We start from the raw sequence: 27915 nt of genomic DNA on the forward strand, positions 1-27915 counted from the left end.
AAATATGCTACAAATACATGTTTACCTACAAGAGTAAACTTTCCCCAATAAACTAGTCCCCAGAGACTCATACCAACGTGTAACATATAAAATTAGTTTCCAAGAGAACTGTATGAGTTATGAGTTGTGACAGCCCACACCAGGGAATCTGTACAGAGTATCCAAGATCCTTGAGGCATTTTGGACATCCAGCATCCCTGTATGGAACAGGGAAGTATAACCTTTTCCTCTGAAACACGTGACCTATCCAATATTCAGATTATGTAACAATCAGATGAATTTGCAGTTTAAATTCACAAAGTTTAGATGTCAAAAGTCTGTCATGTGTATACTGCACTCAATATTACGAAGAAAATAAAGGCCTCACTAAAGTTTCTACACCACGATAAAGAAAACTGATGGACGAGGTAAATCTAATATTTCCACTTATTACCCCGAGTCAATGCAAAGCTACCAAAAATGGTAGGCATGCAGACAGTGTACTTATTAACACATCATCCACTACATTCATAAAATTATATTTAAACTGTCATATCCTAATTACAGGCAATATTTAAATATGCATTCAGAATAAAATAAAATATAACTGACTGTGCCAAACACGGATCAGTTATCAGCATTTAAGGAACATGACATTCAAGGAAGTGAAAAGGTTTTAGTCATGTGTGTGTTCTTTGAACAAGCAATGCACTGAAATAATCTAATACTCAAAGACTAAATCAGAGTCCTACATCCCACGGAGTGTGTAAAGAAGAAATAATGAAACAACTAATTGGAACTAATTATGCTGATTTCATTCATTAGTGACCATTTTAGAAAATGAGTAATCGCAGGTACATGTTGAAAATTTATAATAGGTTTAAAAATCTCTTTTGCAATTACAAAATCAATCCCAAATTTTTGTATACAATAAACTTGAAATTATAATAATTTGTTCAAAAGAACTGTTAACAATGGATTTGGTAGCACTGAGAGAAAAGCTCCTGGTAAAAGTAATTTAGTAAGCAGAATATACATAACCTGTTCATAAATGTTCTCTGGCACAAAACCAAACTTAAAAATGGTATTAAAAATCAAACCAAGAAAGAAAACTGTTCACACAACACTCCTCTTCAGAAACTCAACCAATTACATACAGAAAATATTAGTGCATATATACAGCCTCTGAAATAATTCAACATTGCAAGAATTATTAATGCACTGTAATTGTTAATGTAATATTTTAAAAAATATTCCATTGCCCGCCTTCTCTTTAAAAAAATGACAAACTGGAGGTATAAACAATCAACTAAGTGGTAGTATACAGTAACAAACAAATTGTGGTAAAACATGCACGTACATAGAAAGGTTTATCACATCTAAATACAACTTAAAAATGTTTATTACATAATAAACATATATGATTCAAACACTACATTTTCATTTTAAACAAAAAAATGAAGGTTGTGTGGCCTAACTTACGGATGGGCAGAACCACAAAGTACGCAAATTTTATGGAACACTTCCTGGTAAAAGTTTATCCTTTTAACATTAAATATCAGTCACGCACGACGACACACATAAAACAATTTACACGGACCGATGATAGTCCACACACTCGTGTTCTCTGACGTCTAACATATTTAGTAATTTGAGTATGATTCCTTATAAATCTGAGAAAAATTACAGCTTCGCATTACAAAGCTGATTGTCATGGGAAACTACTTTCTTCATCTTCAAGTAAAGAGTGTGAGAACAATGGCGTAGAATTTACAATTTTCCGTCAGTCACCAACTGATGTGAATGTTAAGAAAATGTGTGGAAAATTTAACAATATCCACAGAACTGTGTATCTTCTGGGTGAAGCTTTCAAAAATACCAATTTAGAAAAAAAGAAAAAAAGAACTATTATGATGAAAATGATCTTATTTTACAAATTTAATAGCCATTATAAGCACAGAATCCAATTTCATCCAGAAGAAGAAAACTAATTTTCAGCTACAATAAAATCACTTCCATAACACACGCTTATAAAAATGTAAAGACTTAATTGGACCTGAAAGTCTGAATATTATGATACATAATTCAATGCAGATATGGTACCTATTAAAAAACATGAAGTAGCTATCCCAGTTAATTATCCTGAAAAAGTAAAAAAAAGCAAACTACACAATATTACGAACAAATACCTTCCCAAGTTCTTTTGTCGACTGTTATAAATTTAAATATATTCAAAAACTGTTATTACAATCCTGTTCTATGTAAGACTTGAGGTTCTCACAGCGGTGAGTATGAAGATGTCCGTCTTCTGGGTTATTGCGCTGTGTAGTCTGGTCGATGTTAACCAACGTTTCAGAGGTCATACTGCCTCCGTCATCAGGGCGATGAATATTCATCTCCGTCATCAGGGCGATGAATATTCATCGCCCTGATGACGGAGGCAGTATGACCTCTGAAACGTTGGTTAACATCGACCAGACTACACAGCGCAATAACCCAGAAGACGGACATCTTAATCCTGTTCTACTTCTGCACAATTAAATGAAGATATATTGTACACTGCACTGCTAATCAATCAACTGCGTCAGTTTCTTTACAACCAAACCTGAATGCAGCTCATTTCAAACATGGCTTTCAATAGTCTGCGCAAAAATACAATTAACAAAGAACAAAGAAAACAAAGATACAGACACATCACTTAACTATTAACCACAATACCTACCTCAGTGTACAAGATATTTGGAACACGCAAGATTATTGCAAAATTTAATGCTAAAATCACATATTTCTGTGCTGTCGCTGAACAGTACATGTAAAGAAAAAGTTTCAGTGTACGCTGCAGTACACTAATAATGGTCAGTGGCTACTTTTAAATGCTGCATGAAACACTATTTATTTATTTACACGTTTATGGGCTCTTTATTTAATATCCATACAGATAAGTGGCAGGATCTTGTTAACATGGTAATGAACCTTCATGATCCATAAAAGGAAAATACTTTGTCTAGCTGAGAAATATTAGGTTCTCAAGAATGATTTTGCACCATCCAAAGCGAAGTCCAAAATCACGTTGGTTTGTTAAAATTTTATTTCTGAATATCACGCTGTTGTTGGATCCAAAAGTTCAAGGGAGATAACGAAAATGTGGATGCATTTAAGTACTGTGTCTGAAAACCACTGCATGAAACTTGGTGCGAGGTTTAGCATAATTAGTACCAGCTAGGAAGAAATGATTTCTGAAGTCTTTACACACATACCCTGGGAGTTAGACATGAAGAGGTTGAGAAGGGAGGTAGTGCGACGGGATGTTTTGCTTTCTTTTGTTTTCTGTCCACCAGACTCAAGATTACCTTCTTTTTTGGAAGGCTTATCACCATTCGCTGTTTTATCTGAGGAATCAGGTGTCTGGTTACTAATTGAAGTTAACCCTGACATATTCAGTTCCTCAAATTCTATAGAACCTGTAGGCAAAACAACAAATTAATTCAACTGCCTTCGGTGGCCATGACAATTAATTTTACGACACAATTACGCAGTAATTCACAAGATAAATGTACACTTGAACTCACATACAATATGTATCAAAGATACAAGAGCAAAATGTGCTTGATAAATTGTCCATATAAGACTAAATGCAGATAACAAAATAACTGAACCCAAGGCAAGTACAAACAGAAGCCATACATTATTCACTTTTAAAATGTAGCGATGTCACATATACTTACATTCTTCCTCACATAAATGCCAACATTTAAAACATGTTTCAAATTAAAAACATTCTGAATAACAATCTATGAGTAGCTAGTGTTCTTACAAACAGTTAAGTTACCTTCAGGCAGCATCTCGAAAAAAGGACGAGATTACTTAAATTACACAAATGCCACAAACTATTTGAAAACATTAAAACAAATCGAGGGGTTCAAATTAAATAAGTGAAACATCTGTAATTCCTGAGAACACACCAAACAAACTTAAAACAGTGAAACCCATCGAAAGCTTCTACCGTTCTAGTATTTAATTCACGTTCAAACAAATAAGAAAATCCTAATATTTCAATGGGGCTATATTATATTGTCCGATGCCTTTGTTAATGCCCCATTACTACAGTACTTCAAACATTCTTATAGTTACAAGAATGTCATTACGCTGAAAACCTATTTACGGTATTAATCACCGACATTAATTTTTAAAAGTAAAGCAAGTCTTATCATCCCCACACATCATTCTCAGATATTTGTAAAAAAATGTACTTACACAACTGGTTCTTAAAAGCATTACACCATATATTTCATGCAGTCAACAGAACACTAAACTCAGTTGACGCGTGAAACCAAACTGATCAAAATTGCTACCTTGGAAATCAATTTGCATGCAATTCTAGTAATTACTACACAACTGGATCAGCTTAACCATACAATGATAACATATCAGTAGGCAATCCTGCAATACACAGAACTCACAAGGGACTGGGAGGCAGGAGCCAATTAGCAAAGACACACTAATTACACTTCTAAATGCAAAATTTCTTAAGTTACCTGGCTTCTCCAACCCAGTGCATTTGTTCGATACAAACTGCTCAAGGAGTTTATCCACAGTCATTTCCAAACATTGTTGTTTAAATTCTATGTGAACCTGAAACCAATTTTAAAAATAAGTTTGCTTCCAATGGACGGGGAATAGTAAAGCCATATTATTCTGAATCAATCATTCCATTCTGTTCTGACGTCAAACCAGAAATTTCTATCCAACCAATTATTGGCAGGCTGAGAGCTACAGAATATTAGGTGGCAGCACCAGGCACGAGGAAGCTGAAGTTCTTCACTGGAAGGCCTATGGATAAACTTTCTACCAACCTAATGGCCGTAGATGGGAAACAATGCACATAATTAACTGGCCACTGTACGTAAAGACAGCACCCACAAATGGGCACCTCAGAAAACACGAACAAGAGAAATCGTCCCGCCATCTACTCTTGACCAGAGCTGACCGAGCACAGATAAGAAGACAGCCTTAGCAGTGCAGTCATGGCTCTCTGACGGGCCCTAACAATATCATGGGTGCACAATGGTCTTGGCGCCTGGAGCAATTGGTTCCTCCTTGACCATAAAAATACCAATACCAACACCAAGGAATATAATATAAAAACTTACCTGTCCAATGAGATCATGGTTATTTTGCAGAACTTCAGCATATGTATTGAGGAATTCCTTCATTTGTTTAACATGTGCCTCTTCTACGTCTTGGAAGTGCTAAAACAGAATGAAGTAGTATGCGGCCATAAATATCACACAGTTATAATCAAAGATGGCCGTCTTCTGGGTTGTCGCACCGTGTAGTCTGGTAGATACTAACTAACATCTCACAGAAGCTACATAAATACATTTCTTTATAAAAATCAAAGTATGCCTTGTAACTTGCAAATAAATTATCACTCTCTCACCTTACAAGCCACAGACATCTTCTTCTCAAAATCTTCCTTTACGGCACTGTACTTGTCTATCAAATTTTTATAATCTTCTTGAGCCTTCTTTAATTTTGCTTCTGCTTTTTCCACATCTTTTGCGGAGGCATTTTCTTTTTTCAATTTGTCAAACTCTAAACCCTTCTGTGTATAAGCATCCTTAGCCTTTTGTAACGTTAACGTTGTTGACTGAATAGCCTGCACTATTTCTAGCGTACCAGACTCCTCCTCCTTTACCTGAAACAATTTTAAACATAATTGTTTATGATTTGCGATAACTCTCCCCACTTTACATTTTTAACAGATTGTCACATAACAGAATTCTCCTCCTACAGCCCCATACCTATGAGACATCCTAACATTAATGACAGAAGAAATATATCATTTGAAGAACAGCTACACGCTACAATATAAAACGTTTGTGGAATGGAAATCGACATACTGTTTTATGCTTCTTATGCAGTTCATCCGCATATCTGCTCACTTCCTTGACAAGTTCCGAAACTTTCTGAACCATCTGCATGTGAAGGTTGGCAAGTTTCTCTGCTGACGTACGAAGCACATGCCAAAGAGGAGCAAATGTTCCTTGGACACAGCCTCCAGCCGCTTGTTTAGCAAGTTTGCTTAGAAGTTTTGAATGGTTCTCCTCAATACTGGATCTGGAACGTAACACAAATTGTTGCAAAAATGAAATACTACAACTAAAAGGATTCACCGAAAACATTTCACTTACTCTTCAACCTTCACATTCTCAAAAACATAAAACAAAAGCCATTAATTATTATAAAACTCACTCAAAACTGTCTCTACCCCTTCCTTTATAATTTTTTAAAACAGGAAATACCTAAAATAAATCCCTTAATATCAATGGTCAATTTACATATTCTGTAGTGTTGTGTACCCAATATGGTTCAATGTGCTAGAAGTATAATAAATTCCTCACATACCTTTCCCTCAAAAAATCTGCAAACTCCTTACTTGCAACCAGTCCATGTTTCATATTATGGTACAGAACATCAAATCCATTGTTTTTCTCCCCCTGAAATAAAAAAAACTGAAATTAAATAGCAGAAAAACATGTTTAAACATGCAGTCTAATTGTGTTGGGTACGAATGTAAACATTATAGTACTTGCAATTATCCCACAGCTTTAAGAAAACAAATTACTAGACTAATTTTTACTTTACTTAATGATGTTTCTAATCTAGAAACTACACAGCCATTGTCCACCTGTCCACCTGGTCATTTTCCTCAATCTCTTTGGGCAATGACAGGATAGTACCATAAATTGTACCACAACCAATTCCTTCTATAGCTTTTCAAATTTATGACCCATTAATCATCCCATCATGTGATGCTATATACAGCATTGACAGCATTATTAAATATATCACACAAAACTAAACTAGCACATAACAGAAAACACAAAGTATGGTTTGTGATAGGCATATTTATGTAAATAAGCCATTCAGTTCTAAATTGGTTGGTAAAATGTCCATAACCTAAAAACACCAATTCAGAGGCGACTTACAAATCATAATTAGAATACAGACACAATCTTACCCTTATTACATATACATACAGAAGTAAAAAACTAAACACCCCATTCACTGTTAATTTTTCCCAGTGGCGTACATATGTGTGCTTGTTTGTGTTTGAAATGTAATTTGACAGTAGCTTAAAAAAAGCCACTGAAGCATTCAAAATCGCAATAGCGTCCATGCGATATTTCATCAAACACGCAGAAACACCGTGGTCACTATTCCAAAATTAACACTGCGGCGATTTAAAAAATACTAATTACCTACCCATATTAACATGGTAACATTACATACGAAACAATCTTGGCCAACAGAAAGTTCTACGACTGTATTTTAATTAAACAAGCACGAACTACACTGTACTGTGATTCCGTGATTAGTGCAACAAGATAAGTTTCTTACCCAAAAATAATCACTGAAATCAACCGTCATGTTGATCTTTTACCCATACCATAAACAAATACCTTTTCTCACTTACACGAACCTAACACACCTGTACAAACATAAATATGGCGACACCCCCTGATACTTGTGTCAACATACCGATAGATGTCGTTATTTACATACTATGCTGGTTATGGGAAATTCAAATATACCCTTACTTCCTGCCTAATTCGTGCTGTATTTGTACTTTACTTAATGATTTCATTACCTCAAGACCACGTTGCGTCGAATGTAGGAGGAAGCGGTCGTGGCCTAATTTATGCTACTATCCTGGAACACGTCTGGAGAGACTGAGAAAAATCACTCAACCATGGCATTCGGCGGAGCTATGTACTATAAATAAGCAAGGATAAACACTTGCACGAAACACAATGATCTTTCCATGAAGGAATGAAAATTCAGGATTACACACAATCCACCACAGCAGCAATACCTGGAAGAAATGTCATGGTCTATTGGATTCCAGGAATTATGAAAGGAAAACAATGTGGAACTAAAGTATCAGAAGTCATCCTTTTTCTTCAGTGGTCCTGAAAAGCTTTGTCTCACTTGTCTGCTTTTATATACAATGGTATGTGCTGGGGATCCAAGTATGAGTGTAGCCAGAAAGCCAAAGTTCATCTCCCTTTCTGAACCATAACACTCGCTTTTAGCTTAACCCGCTGCAAACAACTTTCGAACACACTTCTTTCCCAGGCAGCTCAAATTAATTTTTACAAAAAACTTTATTTAGGTGCTTGTATACTTTTAGCCTCTGGGTGTGTTTATGGATTTATATCTAAGTACAGTCATAAGTAAAACATCAGGGATGCCAACAGAAGAGAATACTGCAGAAACTGTAAATAACAATACTGACATCAATTTTATACTGAAATTAAGTCTGTCAGAATTATCATCATTTTATTTGATAAATAAAATGATGCTTCAGATCCTGTGATCACTCAGGTCAGCTATGATTTTTCCAGAAAAGGGGAATATCACTTTTTGATGAAAGCAAGACGTATTTGTCATCTGCTGTGGGGATGAGCAACTATTAAAATATATCAACTCTCTACACAGCAGAAACTGCAGCGAAGAGACATCAAAGGTTTAGCCACGTTTACTTAAATGTAATGTTTTAATTTTACAAATTTAAACATCTTACACTACCTGTTACCCTTCATTTAAATAACATAATACCATGGTTATTCAATTACAAACAAATTCATAAACTTCAAGGGAGGAGTTACATGATTTTTCATACTTCACACACAACAAAATCCTGATTTCAGGTAGAAAACATTCTCCACACATAGATATACTAATCACCTCTTAATGAAAATATGCTGAAACCTGCTCAGTTGTGCTTCAGATATCACAACCTTCATAAGAAGATAGTTGCTGTTTTTAGAATCAGTTGTAACACCTGTCACTGCTGCGTACTTGTACAGCCAACTGTAAGAAAATAAAATAAGAATCTGGTTTGAATCTCAGGAGACCTACTGACCAATCTGAGGTTTTCATGGTTTTTTTGAGTCTTTAAAGGCAAATACCGGCTTCAAACAGTAAACCATCACCCAAACAATGTTTATAATCGTCACTGTAATATATTTATCTATTTACCTTACTTCTTCACCACCCATTTTCACCCGTATAACTACAGAACGCCTTCCAGTTGCTTTAAGTATAGTTTTATCAAGCTGCACTATTAAATCATGTAAGCCTGTAAGAAAATAAAGTAACTTCAGGTATTTAGAAATAATAACATTAATGAAGTAGAACAATGAGGGAACTATTTGACGGGCGTATCAACGGAAATCTAAACATCGACAAAACATGCCTCAGTTCATATCATGAAAATGTTAGAGAAATCAATGTCGGTTCAGCAAAAAAGTCTGCCAATGGATCACACACATCCTGTCCCAGCTGTTCACGTTACAAATAAAAACTTATCGAATGTTGAAAATTCATGGAGTACATAAATTATTACATAAACACCTACCAACCTTTCTTTATATAAATTAAAGTTTCCATGGTACTTGTGGGTTATCGGGACACATTGCTTTAAAAATAATTTAGGTTAAGTTAGGTTAGGTTAGGTTAAGTTAGGTTAGGTTGGGCTAGGTTTGGTTAAGTTAAGTTAGGTTAGTTTAGGTTGGGTTGGGTTAGGTTAGGTTAGGTTAATGTGTGTGGATAAATGATATATACTTGAAAGTTATTATATTTTATTTCAATAAATGACAAATTATTATATATATTTTTTTGGATATGCATGAGATGTTACAACCTGTCTCCGGAGGCCAAAATTCGCTTATAAATTTTAGAATCGCTTTAGAAATATCGCCATTATCATTTGTAAGCCGCCACATGAACTCAGTTAAATATGAATTAACAGATAACAACAACCAAGTATACGGATATACTGATACGCATGCGCTGTTTTCCGCCCAATCCAAGTCCAGATATTCGACTCTCCTGTTTTGTGTCCCGATAACCACCAAGTACCGTTTCCACTTCTGCAGTGCTTTTTCTTATAAGCAGATGGATCTCAGTATTTTGTAAAGTTTAGATTACGAGCAAATATTTACAATGTGAAATGTCAGGTTCTCATGATAGCAAATATGAATATAACTGTCTTCTCGGATATTGCACTGCGTCTGACACAAACTGACCAACACTTCAGAGGTATTTACTGCCTCCGCAATTAGAGTGATGAAAAAGAAAGATTCTCATGAAATGACTCAGGGATCTTCCAAATGTGAAGCAGACACGCAATGGAAATATTATTATTACCACTCTCTACTGTCATTAGTACTGATACTTACCCTGGTTGGTGACAGCTGATACAAGTACATTACAATTTAGATCTTGGATTTGAGTTCTTTCTGGCAGAAGATCTATTTTATTTCCCACGACAAGTATGTTGTCTAGCAGATTTGAACTCGGGTTCAATATTTTTAGAGTTTTTGTTACTGTCTCTGCTTGCGCTTTGCAATCAGGATGGCTGATATCACATAAATGAATAATAACATCCTGTATAAGAAAGAAAGAAAACAATGTGTAAACAACAGAAGTTATTTGCTGCTAAATACTTAAAACACCGCCACGGCGGTCTAGCGGTTAGAACGCTGGCCTTCTAATCCTGGGGTCCCAGGTTCGATTCCCAGCGGTGCCCGAATTTATAACTTGTGGTGGGCAAGTTCATGGTCTAGGCATCACGGAGTTTTCCTCTGGGGCTTCCCCGGTTTCTCCGTGGCATCTCAACAATTACTCCATACACACTGAAGACGGCAATGGCAAACCACTTCTGTATTACCTGCCTAAAAAATATATATGAACAGGTCCCAGTCTGAGAAAAGGATGGAAGGATCCTGTTCATAATATGTCACCAACCTCCTGTAAAGGAGAAGGCGTAATAAAGAAGAAATACTTAAACAGAACTTACTGCAAGCATAGCATCCTCTAATGTAGCCACAAACGATTCAATGAGGTGGGAAGGAATGTCGGAAATGAAGCCTACTGTATCCACATACAGCACCTTCAGACGAGATGGCAATTCACCACCATGAGCTGTTACGTCTAATGTAGCAAAAAGATGATCCTTGGGTTCCAAATCTCTCTCTCCAGTCAGAGCCTTTATCAAAGAAGTTTTACCTAAAACGAAATATAAAACATAACTGACATATGATGGGTTCATATTGCGTGTTCAAAATATTTACTAGAGTATAAAATATAATGTAATTTCTCACCAGAATTTGTGTATCCAACAACAGCAATTACTGGATACTCAAGTTTATGGCGTTTCTTACGCAAAAGTGTCCTCTGATTGCGTAGTTTCTCCAACATGTGTTTCAGCTTAATTTCTCGTGTGTTCAGGATCCTTTTCCGAACTTCAAACAGAGTTTCACCGGCACCTCCGATAGCTGCCATGCCAGCTCCCTGATGATCTACAGCCCCTTCAATTAGGCCTTTCAATCTCATCCTGTAAGAAATTTCTTTCAGATTTCTATGCACAATTATTCTAAACGATATCTGCTGTGATCTGATATGTTTTTATACAGTTCCAAAACGAAGACCCATGTCAGAATGTAAGCCTAGTGAATCCTATTCCTTTCTTTTGTGGCCTTGAGAATCTGAGCCTGAAGTTGATGGCAGGCACTCTCAAAGAAGTACAGGATCGAACTGTGATTAATTGTTAGTGTCACTATTTTGAACAAAAATTACATTCAGAAAACAAGCACAAGAATCAACTTTTCAACCCAAGACAAAATCATTAAATTAGAATTAAAGATTTCAGAGCATAAACAAATAACCACAATTGGGAAGGAAATTTTAATACAGGTACATACCTTAAGTAGGGAATCTCAGCCATGGCAATCTGGAGTTTAGCTTCCTTACTAACAGCATGCTCTTTGAATATCTGAATTACCACCATATAGCGATCATAAACAGGTACCCCAAATACCTCTTCCAATTCTCTGTTTAACACAGAATACAGTTAGCTTTTTCATCATACTGTTGATGATAATGCAGCTATATTAAGACTACTTTCATCAAAACTTCTATCGCTAATGCTATTTACAACAGCGCCAATATTCCCAATGAAGACATTGTTTACAGACATCTATAACCTCACTTATAATTAACCTTTCTTTTGTTCATATTCATTAGGATTATATTGTACATTTGATCCTGTATTTTCTATCCTGTGACATCATACACAATCTACAGATATTATTCTGTATAATTTGCTGTTTAGAATATCATCTTTCGTTGCTTATTGTAATCCTCCTTTTAGCACTTGGCCTTGTTTGCCTGTTGCCAGGCACTTAAACATATAAATTGATTATTTTTTCAATATCACTCAATTTTAATTTCGTTTAAAAGGAATTAATTAATTCAATAAATCCTGGACTTCGAAGAATGTTGATTACCTATGCTGTAGTCCTCGTAAAACATCTGTACTAATAAAAATTGCTGTTATTTGTTTGTCTCTGCGGATTCTTTCTTTCAGCATTTCTAAATTTCCTGTTCCAAACATAGTTTTTCTTCCTAAAGAGTGAAGTGCTGTCTTTACCTGAAACAAACATTCATTAACACTAATCAATATTAAATGTGTCGTATTATTTCTTCGTATAATTAACATTAACCAAGTGGATGTGTCACTAACTTTATCGACAACTTTCCATTTTGGTAACGTGTCAACAAGAGCAACGGCTTCGGCCAGCTGGAGTTCAGGAGTGGTATTGCGTTTCTTATCAGAGCCCCATTTTACATATGGCTGAACAACAAGTACTTGATGCCCCATATCTGGTAAATGGAGCATTCGTGTGACCATGTCATCATATTCTTCTTTGTCAATATCTTCCATTTTGTCTTCACATTCATCAATGTTGTCTGGGTCATTAATATCACTCTGGTACTTCCAAGTCTGGCGACCAGAAAAAAAACTACGACTTCCCTTGATCATACACACTGCAGGAAGAGAACTGTTTATGGCTGACATTTTGTACTGACCAGGGAATTTTGTGCTGGTTACAAATGAAATATATATATTTTCAGAGAATGAAAGATTTACAATAGTCAAGCTGCACAAGTGAGTAAACCTTCGGAGTCCTACAATGTTCAGATTTCTCTGACAAGTTATGTATTTTACAGCATCCAACTTGCTTCTCATGTAACAATTCTTTGTTGAAAAATATCTACCATATTTATAAAAGCTTGATAAGCTTCTATTCAGACACTTGTTTTGAGAAAAAGTGATCATATTATGAAGATATTTCATATTTACAATTCCTTTTAACTTAAAAAGGATTATGAAACAATGTTATCAAACACCTGGAGAAATCAAACTTTCCTTTAATGCTTCTATAACTCGTTATCTCACAATGCTGTAGGCTTATGAAGATGATGTTTCTTCACCCTCAGGATCCTCCTTGAAGTACGTATGCTTATCTTCTGCTGCCATCCATGCAGCCTGACAAGATTTTGTCCGTTGTGTAGTTACTTGGTACGAAACTATTGCTGCCAGAATGCTTGATGCTAATATGTGGCCATTTCTCCCATAAGGAAGATTTTTCTTCAGAAGTGACTGTCCTATGAAAGAACCAGAGAAAGCTGAAAGAAAAGAATATTATATTTACAATCCAACACGTTTTATAAAAATCATAAATTATGTAGTCAAGGGCTATGAAAACTTTGCAGATCAGATACGTCACTACTATGGACACTAATCAGTGCATCACTACTTCCCCCATTAACCATGTATCTTACAACTTCTGTGTGTGTTCCATTAATAAAGGACACAGAAGCTTTCCCAAATGGAATCCACTAAATTATCTTACCTAGAGTAAAAGCAGCAAGACCTGTAAAGAGAGCTCTTGTCATACATTCCAGATACGATCCAAAACCAGGATGAATTTCACTCTGCCGCTTCCGCAGTTCATTTATGTTCTCCATTACATATACTTTCCTGTCATACCATTCCAGCAAAAAGAATAATAAACAGCCTTAACAGTTTTTATACTGACGTACCTCACACTTCAGCTGTTTGGGTAATCGAACAGAAGAACGTAATGAGCCGAACTCGAATAGTATCGAGACCAACGTTGTTCGTGTCGATTGATGGCGCACATATCACATTTAATTAAAAGTAAGGTACATGTTTTCTCTCCTACAGTTGAAGTTTCATCTTAATTTTATACATTTTATTGATGGTACAGGCCTACCAAACTTGCAGCACTCACAAAAACTGACGTGGAATCACACTAAGAAAGGAGCATACAAATGCAAGAACAAGGGAGCTAAACACTTATCCAGAAGATTCCTAGTACCGTCATGATTCGAAACCGGTAAGATGAAGCAACACTGCAATTTATAATCTCTACTGCAGATATTTTAATATGAATATATTTGTGTTGAAATATATACTCGTAGATTACTAATCGATTCTCATTAAATAAGCATACAACTGGAAAAATATACGCGGTGACACCCGACAGTTTCGGCTTATGGGATCAATAGCAACATTTCACTTGGCCGAAGTTTGCTTGTGTTTCTCGAAATTTTCCCGGGCAAAGAGCTCGCTCATTCAAAAATATTTAATTCCCTTAATTAAATAGTGGAATATGATTACTTGTAACTCAATACCAATCCGATAATGTGTCGGAGTTAGTCTTTGTGTCCAGACCAACTGTGAGGTCCATCCATACTCCTGTTCTGCTGGTACAGGGGCCCTGTTTCTAGGGGTAAAGAGTGGCCAGGGAGTGATGCTGACCACTCATCCCCACCTAGTGCCAAAGTTGAGAATGAGTAGAATCTATACCTCCCCTGCCCCAAAGCACCTACATGGCACATAGCGGAACATGAAAAAAATATCAGCAAAACAAAATTATGTAAACAAATGTATTCTCAGTTTTTATTTTCAAAAGGCAATACAGAAAATCTTAAGTACAACAAAGTTTCTGTATAATTTAAATATTGTTCATCCCTTACCAGAGCATCATATATTTTTAAAGAAAAATATTTCACAACAAATATTGGTATAACAAAATTTCAGAGCAGTGCAACAAAACTCTGCCTCCCCTCCCCACCCAACCCAAGTTTAACAAACTTATTCTAAACTGTTATTTAGGACATGCTAATCCTTCCTGAGTAAACCCTGCACCACTAATGAAAGTGGTGTTTCAGAATTAATGAATACTGTCATTTCTGTAAAATATTTTCTTAAAACATGCACATGATGTCACAAGAATACAAATCTGTACATGTACCATTGTGTAGACATTATTTTACTTAACTCCAAGACGGAGCAATATTGGGATGACAGAGCACGCCAGAAAGGCTTTCAACTCCTGTAATTATGTACACAATACATTGTCTGCGATATGTGTCAATTTCGAACTGCGTGGATCAAAATGTTTCAAAGAATAATGTGGTGACAGTTATAATAAAATTTGATTACAAAAGTGGCATATCAGACAGTGAACAGAATTAGAGGGCTGGAGATCCAATTGTCAGCAACTGGTATGTCATGGAATAGCAAATTAAAATCTGGCTCCTGGGTGTCCCCCAGTGGCATGATGACGATCCTAGATGCCACTGGAATACTTGATCTGTGTGTGCCTGTGCAAACAGCACAAAACATTTGTCATGTGGCAACAGGGAATTTAAACTCCCGTAAAACATGGCCGCCAGCCAGATTTTAACTTTGAGGTTAAACTGTTTATCACTATGCCATTTTATAAAGGCCATCTGGACCACACGAAACCCTTGAATAATTTACATAATTATGCAATGGCTGGGGGTTCGTCATGCTGACCACACGTCATCCTATATCTGGTTGGATGATCGTTCACCTCTGCTTAGGCGTGTGAACGTGAGGCCAGCTAGTTGGCTCTGGCTCTCATAGGGCTGTTACGCCACGGATTATTATATGTTAAGTACGTCGTTCCAGGTTACAATGTAATAAATAATGGGATAAAGAACTGTCTTTATGCTGTCGAATGCCATTATGGACATACGATGTGCCACTTATTTGACATAAATGTATTGACGCACATATAAGCAATAAATATTATGTCACTAATTTGTTTTCATTATTTTTTAATTTTTAATATAAGTCAGTCCACAAAAGTTCCTCATACTGAAATTATACTACACCTTAATCACTTTTAATCTGCCCTAACTGAACTCCTTTGTTCAATAAATTTACAGTCATTTTACAAGGAACAAAGAATACTAATCACAATTTTTGTATTTGGAATTTAGAACGGAGTATCGTTTTAAATTGGTCCCCTCGTTTCTTGAATTATACCACGTAAACCCATCATTATTGCTATTTATATTGTAATTTCTATAAATCATTAACAACCATATTTGAATTACTAAAAATATTAAAATTTCACAATGTAAATGGAATGTTTTATAAAACCAGTCTTATATACAATATATTGTACGAGTCCAATCCAAAATTATCGACAGTGCGAGTTAGCTTAACACGGCCTGGCAAATAACAGCAGTGAGGAATGACGTAATCTGTCGTAAATATTATTCTCTTTTAACGTTGTTAAACAGTTCAATGGTTCTTTACCCACTTGTAAGAACCATAATACTTGAAGTCAAACTTATTACACATCTCGTCTGCCTCCTTTGGTCCCCGAGATCCATATCTGAAATAAAAGAAACAAATGTTTTGTTATGAAACTTATTTCTCTTCCTGCTCGACCAGTATAAACTAAGGTTAGGTTAGGTTAGGTTAGGTTAGGTTATAGATATCCTTTTTTTTTAATACTGTAGAACTATGCAACCCTCCTTATTTTAATGGAAGGTCAAATTTTGTACAAAAAAAAAGTAAATCATGTAATATTAAAAATGAAACATATTTGTAGTTCCACGCCGTTAATATTTATTCGTATACTGACATGTATGGAACGGGTTTCACTTTCTCAGCTTCAATTTGATGTAGCAGTGGAGTAAAAATTCTCCAGGCTTCAGACAGCTCATCCGAGCGAACAAAGTGCATCTGAGATCCGCAGAAAACATCCAGTATCAGTCGTTCATATGCATCTGGCATCTTGACTTCCTGAAAAATATTTTTTTTTTATTTCAATTAAGAATATGTCTAATTTATCACATATAATTACCACTAGCACAGTTACAGTTCTAAAACAGACCTCAAAATATTACTAGAATTTTTACAATAAAATTTAGTGTGTACTGTAAAAACATCTCGGTAGACGTACATCAGCGACGAGTTCACTGACGTGAATGTTATCTTAAAGAATTACACATTTTAAAAACTGTTACTGAAACGTAGTTTAAGACTAATTATGAATACTTCTTTATTTACAAGTCCATACAATGTAATACATACCTTATATCACGGAACATTAATTTCATACCTTGTATCTGCTGCCATATGTAAGATCAAGCTCAGTTTCTTCCATTTCAAATGTCATGCCAGGAGTCTTTGTCATCATTTTGATATATAACGCCTCTCCCGGCTGCACCCTGATCACCAATTCATTTCTTTTCAGTTTTCCACTGAAAATATCACCAGGTACGTCACGATACTGAATTCTCACTTCAGCTTTCCGTTCGTTCAGAGCTGAAAAAAAAGTTAGCAAGAGCCTGAGTATTCCGATTGAATCAAAACGTATACTTAAACTGTCGCTTAGTTTCTCAAATTATGAGAAGCATAAAATAAAACAAAATATATATTATTATTTTAGATCCCTTAATTTCTCTAAGCTGTTACACAACTTAAAAGAACAATTGTTAATTAGTGGTAGTTCAATAATTATTATTACAGCGTCGGCGCAGTAGTTTTTGGCCGATGGAGAAGCTAGCGGAGCTGGCGGGCGGGCCTAGTCTGTGTACCTGAGGTGGCACTGTCGGCGCATTTCTTTTGTTTCGACGTTCAGTCCGATAAGCTCCTCGGTGCAGTCAGAGACTCGCTCCTAGTCTTCCCCTTGAAAATTCCACTGGCCATAAACTACTGGGCAGACTATAGAGCATTTGCATGTCGGAACGTCTGAGCCAGTTTACGGCAATTACATATCTGTTCAGTTCTAGTAAATTCTACGAGAGTATCGTCTTCCTTGACCAACCTTTGCCACAGCGTAGAATAAAGGGAACGCCATCCCAGCGTTCATTATTTATCGTGAGTACTGCAAGCGCGTAGGTCGCAGTGTTGGAACCTTCTGGGACAGTAAGGTCGTCCAAGTACCCCAACTTAGCATCCCCTTCTCCTTCCGGATTCCCTTCATATTGGCCTAATATCACGTCAGACAATTTCAGAGGACTAATACACCTTAATACTTTCACCTGCAGATATAATAAGAACACGAAATATTCAATTAAAATCGGTATGTTGGTATTACCGTCTAAAAATCATCTTTGTCGATTTACAAAGTCAAATAGTGCACGTACCTTCTCATTCCGGATGTCGTCCGGATGAACCGAAGCAGGTTTTTCCATCGCGACTAAACTAAGGATCTGCATCAGATGATTCTGCATCACATCCCTGATTATTCCGGACTGATCGAAGTAGCCACCACGACCCATAGTTCCGAAGGGCTCTTTGAAGGATATAAGGACAGACGCGATACATTCCCTGTTCCACGTCGGACTAAAGATGCGATTGCCAAACCTATCGACAGTATAATCGATACTGGCATTTCATTAATCGTTCAGAATATACGTGCAGAACTTCAATGATTTTTATTACGCACTGGCGGGTTTAATATTTATATCAACAGAGCGTACCGTAGCGTCATGAGATTCTGGACCATTTCTTTCCCAAGATAATGGTCGATGCGGTAAAGTTGTTCTTCTTTGAATAATGACGCCAAATGATTTGACAACTTCAAAGAACTATCTGCATCGTGACCAAAGGGCTTTTCTATTATCACTCGAGTCCAGCCTCTGAAAGAAATTTTTAGGTTACCAGAAAATTGTGAAAATTTTACAGCGAAAAATACGTGAGCACGGGGGGGGGGGGGGGGGGGGAAATACTAAGTGATAAAAAAATACAAACTTAGTACTTTCGTTACTTACTTTTCTCCCATGCAGGCATTCTTGATCAGTACAGTCACGTTTTCGAACACAGAAGGCGGCAGTGCAAGGTAGAAAAGTCTATTAGCCGCTGTTCCTTTCTCATGCAAATTCAAGGCTTGATTTAACATCTCAAAGTCGACGCGTTTGTTGTAACTTCCCGCGACATAATTATTCAATTTCCAAAATTCTTCATACCTCTTCTCTTCTTCAGGCTTGACCTTTGAAAATGAGGTTAATGACTTAACATTGCACAAATTTAATATTTTGAAAAAAAAAAATAAAAATACGAATGACTCCCCATGAATTCTGGTTATGATTCTGAAGATGGCTGTCCTCTGGGTTCTTGCGCTGTGTAGTCCGGTAGAAGGTAGTTGCTGCCTACATCATCAGGGCAATGACTCATCACCCTGACGATGGAAGCAGCAATGACCTTCGAAACAACAGAAAACTTATACCAGAAGACAACAATCTTCATGCTTGCCACAGTGAAAAATCTCGAATCCTGCAGCAAAACAAATTGTTATTTCCCTTGTATGCGAGTTCGTAAAAGAATTTCACACGTACATTTTTAACTTCTGGCAGAAATCGAAGACACACATCACGTGCTACTATAATAAATAATTTTGTGGTGTAAAATCTTTCTTAAGCTATGATTCAGCCAGTCAAAAATTCTGCACATTTTATGACATCCGGATGTTTATTATTAGTATGAAAAATTACTTACCTTCATGTACTGATGACATTTTTTCCTGAGTTCTTCAGTTGTCAGTTTCGAGCGGGCGTATCCATAAAATGTGGTGTTGCTAGGAAGTAACCCATCGCGATACAGCCACCACAGAGTTGGGTAAATTTTCTTTGTTGCCAGATCACCCTTAGAAAGAAAATAAAAAATTGGAATGAGTCACAAATATTTCATAACAACTGAATCTGACGTGGATAATCATGAATATTTTCTTACTGAAGCCCCCAACGTCACGAAGATATGAGGAACATTTCCTTCGAAGTTTGTGCCCTGTGAGAGCATCGTGGGTGACCTGAGGGACAGCCGAAAAAGGGCTAAGCACTCCGCGGTGCTGTTTCCTGGAACACAAAAAAAAATTCCCCTATATACATCAAAAGACATTCATTTCTTTCGATGGCTGATTTCTTTTATTTAAATGCCAATTATGATGACCAACTGCTATCCTACCTTCTATTAAAAAACTATCAAGGTATTCAGAACAATTTAGTGGGGTGGCAAATTGACACGCGTAATAAGTAACATCCTACCACTGAACTTTTTATTATTATTATTTAGTGTTCTGTCTGACGACAGGTCCATATGAACAGGATCCTTCCATCCTTTTCTCGGACTGGGACCTGTTCATATACGTTCTTGGCAGATGATCCAGAAGTGGTTTGCCATTGCCTTCTTCTGTGTGTGAATGGAGTAATTGTTGGAAGCCCCCGGAGGAAAACTCCGTGTTGCCTAGACCACGGCCTTGCCCAACACAAGTTATAAATTCGGGCACCGCCGGGAATCGAACCCGAGACCCCCAGGATTACAAGGCCAGCGTTCTAACCGCTAGACCACCGTGGCGATACCACTCAAATACGGGAATATAAACAACACGCAATAACATTTTATAGGGTGACCAACCATCGGTTAACCATCTGACGTGGCTGAACACCCTAGAAAAATTTATCGAGTTACGTCTCCGCGAAAGCTTCAAACCGAATATAAACAATACGACACGAACTCCACACGCATGTGCGTACAAGAAACTGAAAAGAATTACAACAGAATGGACTGAGGTAAATAAACTCCCGATAAACTATGATAAGAGTGTGATAAACTTCAGAAGAAGGAAAAAGTTTCAGCTTCTTACGATATTCAATTTAAGAAGAACTATATATACTACTAAATCTCCGAGGTATCTAGGACTTATACCACAAGCATCTGGTACAGTGGCGATTATACGTACCACACCCAAAGATTAGATGAAGCATCAATCGATGTATTGAACTCAAAGAGAGTGCCGATGGTATACGACATGGATCTTATCTGGGGGACACCTTTCAGTAAAATACTTGAGACTAAATTCCACGAAGAGTACGTAAAGACACGCCCCAGACATTAGTGTTTAAAGTGACAAGGAAATGTTCTCATGGAGACCAAAAGCTAATCTTGCATACGAAACCACTTTTAACACTTTAAAGCCGAAGTTCAGATGAACAGTATTTAATAGTCCAGTCCGTACCGCAAAGAAAGCACTACATTTCACCATTACGAACATCAATATGTTGACACCGTTTAAGAAAATAATTAAAATCATATGATACGTATATAAAAGACAGCACATTTTCTATTTTAAAGAAAACTCGATGGTATCGTTAGCGTTTTTCGTCTATAAACATTGTTGCGTGCAATTAAGTCTATTTTCTATGATTAATTACGCGATATCCTATTTTTTAAATAAAATTACCGACAAGATTTTCAGTTTCAACCCTCATACAACAACAGACGATTAATCATAATGCAACTGTACATTAAGGCTGCCTTCCATTTTGTTTAAGAGCTGGACTCAGAGGCGTGCGTTCAATATTTGCTGGGACCTCAATCGACCGTGCCTCAAGGGCGCCGATCACGTTTAGACTAGAACCAGATCCATTTATTTAAATAACTGAGAGGAAACAGCACAACGTTCTTATCAGTTTTTAATTATGTGTCCTTTATACGTGTCGTCACGTAATTTACATACACCGGGTGGTCGGAGAAAAGAGCAACTCATGTAAGATACGTAGAGTATAACAAAAGACCAAAAGGTTTCTTTTTAATTTGAGCAAAGATTTCATGGTGGTTGTGATGTAGTTTATGCCCATCCATTCTGGCGAATAAAATGTACTTCATATTTCAGTCTCTTTTCTGTAGATCCACGCTGGCCTTGTAATCCTGGGGTCCCGGCGGTGCCCGAATTTATAACTTGTGTTGGGCAAGGCCGTGGTCTAGGCAACACGGAGTTTTCCTCCGGGGGCTTCCCCGGTTTCTCCGTGGCATCCCAACAATTACTCCATTCACACACAGAAGAAGGCAATGGCAAACCACTTCTGGATCATCTGCCAAGAACGTATATGAACAGGTCCCAGTCCGAGAACAGAAAAGGATGGAAGGATCCTGTTCATATGGACCTGTCCTCAGACAGAACACTGAATAAATAATAATCGGACACAGAACCGTCGAGTAGCCAGTAACAATCCAACAATGGAAACACAGAATTGTAATCGATGTCCCTCCCTCAGAGTCAGACGCCAACATTTCACTCCCATTTCAGCTACCATCAGAAGTATCGAGAATGCTGCTCGCTTAGCAAGTGTTGGCCTGCGCTAGGCTACAAGGACAAGCAACTTCACTCACCCGAGCCTACTGATGACTTTGTGAGTCAGAATGAGCATCAACACACTCAGATTCTTCATTTACTTAACAGGAATGCTTGCACGAGGTTCAGCGACTACATAACACTCGGGACATTCACATTTCAGCTGGCATTAAAATGTTACAAGACGACGTACGCCCTCATACAGCGGCCGATGTAATGAACAACTGAACATCATTGTTCAAGCACTTGTATAAATCAGACCCTGATATTTACATTCTTTCCCCTGGAGCACGCAACACAAACTCACATCCAACATGAATTAAACAGGTAAGGGACACGGCTCCTGCCACATCCCTACCGATTCAACGATCATCCTACATCTTATACTCGGAGGTAGATACAGCGTTGTAAAATAAGGAACTAGCCACGCCTATCAACAGAACTTACGTAGAAGAAACACCTAGAAAAACAAAGTCGCGATCCACGGTTGACGGACGCATTACATCCTGGGTTTAAATCGCACTGAAATTCGTATTTTACAATAGAGATCACCGAAAGGGTTAAAAATGAACACCCGTTATATGAATCCAAAGTTTCTCCTTCACGTGTCTTGAAGCAACAATGGAAATATTAAAATGACTCGATATTTCACTGTCTACTGCACTGTTTCGATTGTTGACATAACTTTAAGTGAAAACAATTTAATTTCATTCACCACTTTACCTGTAAAAACGTCGAGGCGTTCTGAAAATTCACATTACAGACTTAATCAACCAGGAACTATCTACACGGCTCCAAAACCACTCCGGTTATCGAAACAAACTGATAATTTATCCACGAAGGTGTACCGTTTATAAAGGCGAGTATTCTAGCAGTAAATGCACAATCATACGACGATTACCTGATTTTTGCTTACTAATTTTCAGAAGGCGTTCTTTGCTTTACGTTATCTCAAGTTCTGACGTGAACCTCGTCACCTTTCCTACCGCGTGTACAAATCTTTCTGGAAGTAGAAGTGGCTGAGTGAGCTTAATATTCAAAGAAACTTGTATTTCGTACGTCTGTAAATGGCCAAGTGGTTTTCCTCTCCCCCCCCCCCCCCCCCCCCTCCCGTCGCCACTACTACTAGTCCATCCGGTCGATTTGCAAGCTCATTGACATTGAAATACGTACTCAAGGTTGACTTTTTTTAACAATAATGACGACACACGTGAAGTAATGATCACGGTGCTGAAATATGCAATGTTAATTATTCTGCATCATAAGATATATGCAATCTTATCTTTAATACGCCAGTCACGTGATAAATATACAAAAACATATATAATTTTGTAAGCGGCATTACGTTGCAGTTTTTCGAGGCGGGAGCGAATAACAAAAGAGAGAAAAAGAGAGAGAGAGAACATTTTCATGTTTCGTAACAGGTGTTCCGTTCACACTCAATCACAGCGCTGCAGTGCGCTGCCCAGATCGGAGAGACCTCGATGCCTTTATGCCTAAGCTGCTCTAAAATACACGTAATTAAGAATTCAGCCCGTACCGCGAAGAAAACACATCTCTTCACCATTACGAAATCTCAACTGGTTGACGCTGTTTAAAGAAATAATCCTTGTTTACTGCAACTTACGAAACCTATAAATACAAAATAAAAGACTTCATGATAGCTAAAGGAGGTGGTACATATAGTTACCATTAAGTTTTAAACGATTAAAATACAATGTGAATCAATTAAAAGATTTCAGGTATTGGGCACTTCGGCTGACCGCATCTACACTTCATTTACATTTCGAGATATCGAACTTCGACAGGTTTTAATCGATTATTTGATTAATCGATATTCAGTCTTGAAACGAACTGATTAAAACGGCCAATGGCACTGTTCGAACTTACTGAAACATTTATTCATAAATCATTACAGCGACAGGCCACCTCAAGGTCCCGTGTTTCTCCCATTAGTTTTAAATTATTCTGCAAAGTCACTATGACAAGTAATGCCTATTGTAATAGATACTATAATGGTACTTACAGTGTCTTAAACAACCGGACGATAGGCCAGTTGTGGCGTGGAGTTCAGAAGAGAAACCCAGAGCTAAACAAATACGTACATCGCCTAGAAAACAGGTTTCACGTACGTTTGGACACCTGAAGTGTGATGAAGCATATTTTCTCACAAATTTGGTTGAATGACGTGGAATACAGACGTCCCACATACGTAATTAAATTAATTAAAAAAATAAACACGCCACGTTCAACGGAATATCCGACTTCCTTCCAGTCTCTTACCCAATTTCTACCTTCCTGTTAACAGGTAATGGTTATTTACCTGCGGATTCATGGTCAGGTAAAGACCTCTCCCTTAATTTTAGCATCACAGCAACAAGATGAAGGCGAGTGGCCAGTCGAAGTTCGTCTTCATTACAAAACTTTCGGTAAGTGTACGTACGACAAACAGAAAATTCTGCGAAATTGTTGAATCAGTGACAGTAGAAAAATTCATGGATTAGAAAAATCACAACCAGCATGTCACGCGGCCTTGACCTTTCCCAATGCATCTTCAGCATGATTCCTACAGATATTCGACCTTCAAGTGTCGTCATGTAATCATTTTTTCGTGAAGATAAATTCATACGTGACAAATAACAAGCTAAAACTCGTCCTTGACTTCGCTTAAAATAAAGAGATAAAAGTTTGTTTTCTGGGATAGTAGTCCGGGGGGGGAGGGGGGGTGATGATTTCATCGCCACTTAGGGCAAAACAAGATGGCGGCCCCTGAATTATAATTTCGAGCGATTTCAGCAATCGCGGATTTGCGAAACAAATATCAACAGTCTCTGTAGCCAGCAAACGAGCAGAAAGAAATTATTTTGCAACACGTATAGAAGTCAGCTCGTTCACGTGCTGCTTCTAGCAGAAACATGAAATGGCCACGAATTAGAACACGCGCCAAGCCCACAGTAATCTGACGTCCATAACGGCGAAGGATTGCTGAAACGTCACAATCATTATCAAGTTAGAATCGAAACTGCAGACAGAGCGTCTGTAACCCACTGAAGTCGAAACTCGCGTAAATAATATTTAAAGATTCAGTCCGTACCGAAAAGAAAACACTACACTTCACCATTACAAATATCAAATGGTTAATGACTTTTCTGTCTTATTCAGCTCACTTAGACTCGATTTTGAAATCTGTGGGGCATTTACGGTCCTTTTCAAAGATTGACCCCAGTAAACGACCTCATTAAACAAAGAAAATTTGCGACGAACAGTTGGCAACACTGCAGAACACAGAATACGATCAGGGAATCTTATGTCAGCGACTGCTTATTGAAATGAAAACATCTCTAAATTTTTTGCACTATTTCTCATAGTGCAAAAACGATTTTTAAATTTATTAACATTTATTATAATTGAAAAAAAAAAGAAACACGAATTCCGCTTAGACTGCATTTCTACGATTAAGCTGCTCCCAGGAAGGCTGTGAAAACGTGGGAGAGGAAGCCTGTGGTTTTGCTGACTGCTGCATTAGCACCACGAACTAGTCTTCCTACCACACATTGCGTTCTGCTACAAGATCTACAAAGAAACACGTTATAACAATCACTTACCTGTCATTCCATCGTTTTCATTGTTGAGTCTGCACATAATATGAACACTACGACGTTAATAATCATAAAATTAATGTTCATGTCGTAGAAAGGATGTATATATTATTGCAAAACAGAGACTGACTTCTCAACAATCTCTTGAAATAATAACAATGCTACTCTAATCTTGTAAAAAACATTTCTCGGTCAGCTCTGAACAGCCTTGGTTAAGTAATTTTTTCTACGTGTGAAGCAAGTTATCTGTAACAATGCAGTGGGGTCTGGTATTTGGGTCATGTCGTGTGGTCTTTTCGTTGTTCCACTGAGTCATATCGCAGAGAAAGTAAAAGTCTCTTGTAGTCTTTCGACATAAATCTTTATACCAATTAATAATGGGTTCAACAAACTACTCCCTCGAGGCTGATCAGAGAAGAAAACTTCACTATTCACATCCATGACACCAAACATAACCTAACAGCGTTTTGTTTAAACTTTCGAACCCTGAGACCACACACCACTTCGAGGAAAGCAACGAAAAGTTAAAAGAAATAAGGAAGGCTCACTGCAGAACACGTCATGGCGGAACTTGACGGGTGAGGGATGTTGTTCCTACCCACTGACCTCGACAATAGACAGTCTGAGTCATGCTTCGGCCCCCGGGGAAAGCAGCGCAAAGAAATATTTCCAGACCTAGTTAAAAATTTCGTCTCCTCTCTGCCTTTCGGTTCTGTTCACCCCTTCTAAATATTTCCAGCGTTTCTGCATAATCCTATTTGGTATTATTTTCAACTTTAATTATTCTGAATAACGTATTAAAACAAAAAAATTCAGTAGTAATAATTACCGTCATTATTAATTAATCCTAGGTCATGAAATGACTATATTTTAATACCATAGAAGCAACTCGTGACATTGTAAACTGAATGTACGAGTGCAATTTACAATAACCACAGTAGTCATGCCTCTCGCGAAATCTGTATAATGCATGTAATACGTATTAAAAACAAAATGTATTTCAGATATATCTGCTGCACTATGTACCTCAGGGGCAAGGTTTGTCTCAGGTACATAGAACAAAATACCAGTAAAATGGTGAACGGAATGATAATAATACGGTAACTGCATATTTTAAGCAATACACCTCTTCTTGTCGGCGCCATATTCCTTACGGTCCCGTATTCGAACCTCTTATTCCGATATCACAAATTTTTATACACACTCTCAGAATTTCCGAAGACGATTTCTAATTTTAAAATCAACATATATTTTATGTTTACACAAAAATCTCTAGTACGCAATGTCTGTCGAAATAGTTTCAGATTCCTACAGCACCACAGAATGGCAGATATTTGAAATTAAGCAATTAATTTATAAATATTAATACTAATTTTTACTTTTAATCACATTAAAAGCGATTAGCATATGAAGATTTCTGTCTTCTGGGTTATTGCGCTGTGTAGTCTGGTCGATGTTAACCAACGTTTCAGAGGTCATACTGCCTCCGTCATCAGGGCGATGAATATTCATCGCCCTGATGACGGAGGCAGTATGACCTCTGAAACGTTGGTTAACATCGACCAGACTACACAGCGCAATAACCCAGAAGACAGAAATCTTCATATTCACCGCTGTGAGAACCTCAAGTCTTACGATTAGCATATATTTGTATACGTTGTAAAACGTCTAGTAGACAACTCGTTGCTTGATTCACTCAGTGGAATACGAATTGAAACCTCGAATTTCGCGCAAACTACGTTCAGCAGTCAAACTGGAACACGAATTGATTATGTTTAAAATGAATATAAGTTAATTGTTACCTTTTGCGGAACTCATGGCTGTGACCCGTAGATGCCCAAGAGCTGGTTATATACACTCAGCTTCGTAAATTTAGCCTTGCATTCACAACGCCTTACTAAGCTTAACACAGCTAGTCACTCCGCTTATATGCAACTTAGTGGACCATGTCCTTCCCAATTCCGTATCGTTCTCCGCTGTGCCGCTAGATGGAACAG

General features: G+C 37.3%; 4 protein-coding genes across 17 annotated transcripts in view; all 4 read right to left on the minus strand.

Annotated features, from left to right (window-relative positions):
• The window catches only part of LOC110834959 (F-BAR domain only protein 2), a 31856-nt gene extending 24355 nt beyond the window's left edge, over positions 1–7501 (minus strand). For 6 of the 12 annotated variants that reach the window (XM_087354217.1, XM_022074671.2, XM_022074661.2 and 3 more), the window contains exons 1-7: positions 7384–7501; positions 6388–6479; positions 5883–6099; positions 5420–5677; positions 5130–5228; positions 4515–4611; positions 3237–3440 (exon numbers count right to left, since the gene is read on the minus strand). In XM_087354217.1, the coding sequence (XP_087210343.1) occupies positions 3237–3440; positions 4515–4611; positions 5130–5228; positions 5420–5677; positions 5883–6099; positions 6388–6479; positions 7384–7413 (997 nt within the window). In that variant the 5' untranslated portion in view covers positions 7414–7501. Of the gene's footprint in view, positions 1–3236; positions 3441–4514; positions 4612–5129; positions 5229–5419; positions 5678–5882; positions 6100–6387; positions 6480–7248; positions 7274–7383 lie in introns of those variants that run through there. The other 6 variants (XM_087354220.1, XM_087354218.1, XM_087354215.1 and 3 more) reach the window with 3 other exon arrangements.
• A 1022-nt stretch (positions 7502–8523) lies between these two features.
• Positions 8524–13189, minus strand: LOC110834953 (putative GTP-binding protein 6). The gene is made up of 8 exons (XM_022074642.2): positions 12575–13189; positions 12339–12481; positions 11754–11882; positions 11154–11386; positions 10850–11058; positions 10230–10437; positions 9028–9127; positions 8524–8859 (listed from the first exon to the last, which is right to left on the minus strand). Exons 1-8 carry the CDS (start codon positions 13187–13189, stop codon positions 8730–8732), a joined length of 1767 nt encoding a protein of 588 aa, XP_021930334.1. The 3' UTR covers positions 8524–8729.
• LOC110834955 (transmembrane protein 141) lies at positions 13145–13932 on the minus strand. The gene is made up of 2 exons (XM_022074647.1): positions 13749–13932; positions 13145–13521 (listed from the first exon to the last, which is right to left on the minus strand). Exons 1-2 carry the CDS (start codon positions 13861–13863, stop codon positions 13304–13306), a joined length of 333 nt encoding a protein of 110 aa, XP_021930339.1. The 5' UTR covers positions 13864–13932; the 3' UTR covers positions 13145–13303.
• An 875-nt stretch (positions 13933–14807) lies between these two features.
• On the minus strand, positions 14808–27873 carry Zw (glucose-6-phosphate 1-dehydrogenase Zw). 3 transcript variants are annotated; one of them, XM_022074644.2, is made up of 10 exons: positions 27721–27873; positions 19922–20043; positions 19688–19834; positions 18964–19181; positions 18673–18831; positions 18337–18556; positions 18015–18231; positions 17307–17512; positions 16827–16987; positions 14808–16574 (listed from the first exon to the last, which is right to left on the minus strand). In XM_022074644.2, exons 1-10 carry the CDS (start codon positions 27734–27736, stop codon positions 16481–16483), a joined length of 1560 nt encoding a protein of 519 aa, XP_021930336.1. In that variant the 5' UTR covers positions 27737–27873; the 3' UTR covers positions 14808–16480. The 3 variants fall into 3 exon arrangements, with proteins under 3 accessions (XP_021930336.1, XP_021930337.1, XP_021930338.1); XM_022074645.2 differs by lacking the exon at positions 27721–27873 and adding an exon at positions 23221–23324; XM_022074646.2 differs by lacking the exon at positions 27721–27873 and adding an exon at positions 23043–23183.
• Between the last annotated feature and the right edge of the window lie 42 nt (positions 27874–27915).

Source organism: Zootermopsis nevadensis, unplaced genomic scaffold (assembly GCF_977971745.1).
Source record: "Zootermopsis nevadensis isolate Lab colony 2312 unplaced genomic scaffold, Znev_1.0 Znev_ptg000023l, whole genome shotgun sequence".
NCBI lineage: Eukaryota > Metazoa > Arthropoda > Insecta > Blattodea > Termopsidae > Zootermopsis > Zootermopsis nevadensis.

Bases quoted from the DNA above. Each gene is read 5' to 3' on its own strand.
- LOC110834953 (XM_022074642.2), bottom strand. From the start codon at position 13,189: ATGAAATATCTTCATAATATGATCACTTTTTCTCAAAACAAGTGTCTG. The intron at 11,387-11,753 runs GTATGTACCTGT...AATTTCTTACAG, and splicing joins GCTGAGATTCCCTACTTAAG to GATGAGATTGAAAGGCCTAA. The intron at 10,438-10,849 runs GTAAGTTCTGTT...TTTCTTATACAG, and splicing joins TAGAGGATGCTATGCTTGCA to GATGTTATTATTCATTTATG.
- LOC110834955 (XM_022074647.1), bottom strand. From the start codon at position 13,863: ATGGAGAACATAAATGAACTGCGGAAGCGGCAGAGTGAAATTCATCCT. The intron at 13,522-13,748 runs GTAAGATAATTT...CTTTTCTTTCAG, and splicing joins TCTTGCTGCTTTTACTCTAG to CTTTCTCTGGTTCTTTCATA.
- Zw (XM_022074644.2), bottom strand. The intron at 19,835-19,921 runs GTAAGAAAATAT...TTTCTTTCTAAG, and splicing joins TCGTGACGTTGGGGGCTTCA to GGTGATCTGGCAACAAAGAA. The intron at 17,513-18,014 runs GTTGGTCAAGGA...CTTTTTTTTCAG, and splicing joins TATTCTACGCTGTGGCAAAG to CTCTGAACGAACGGAAAGCT.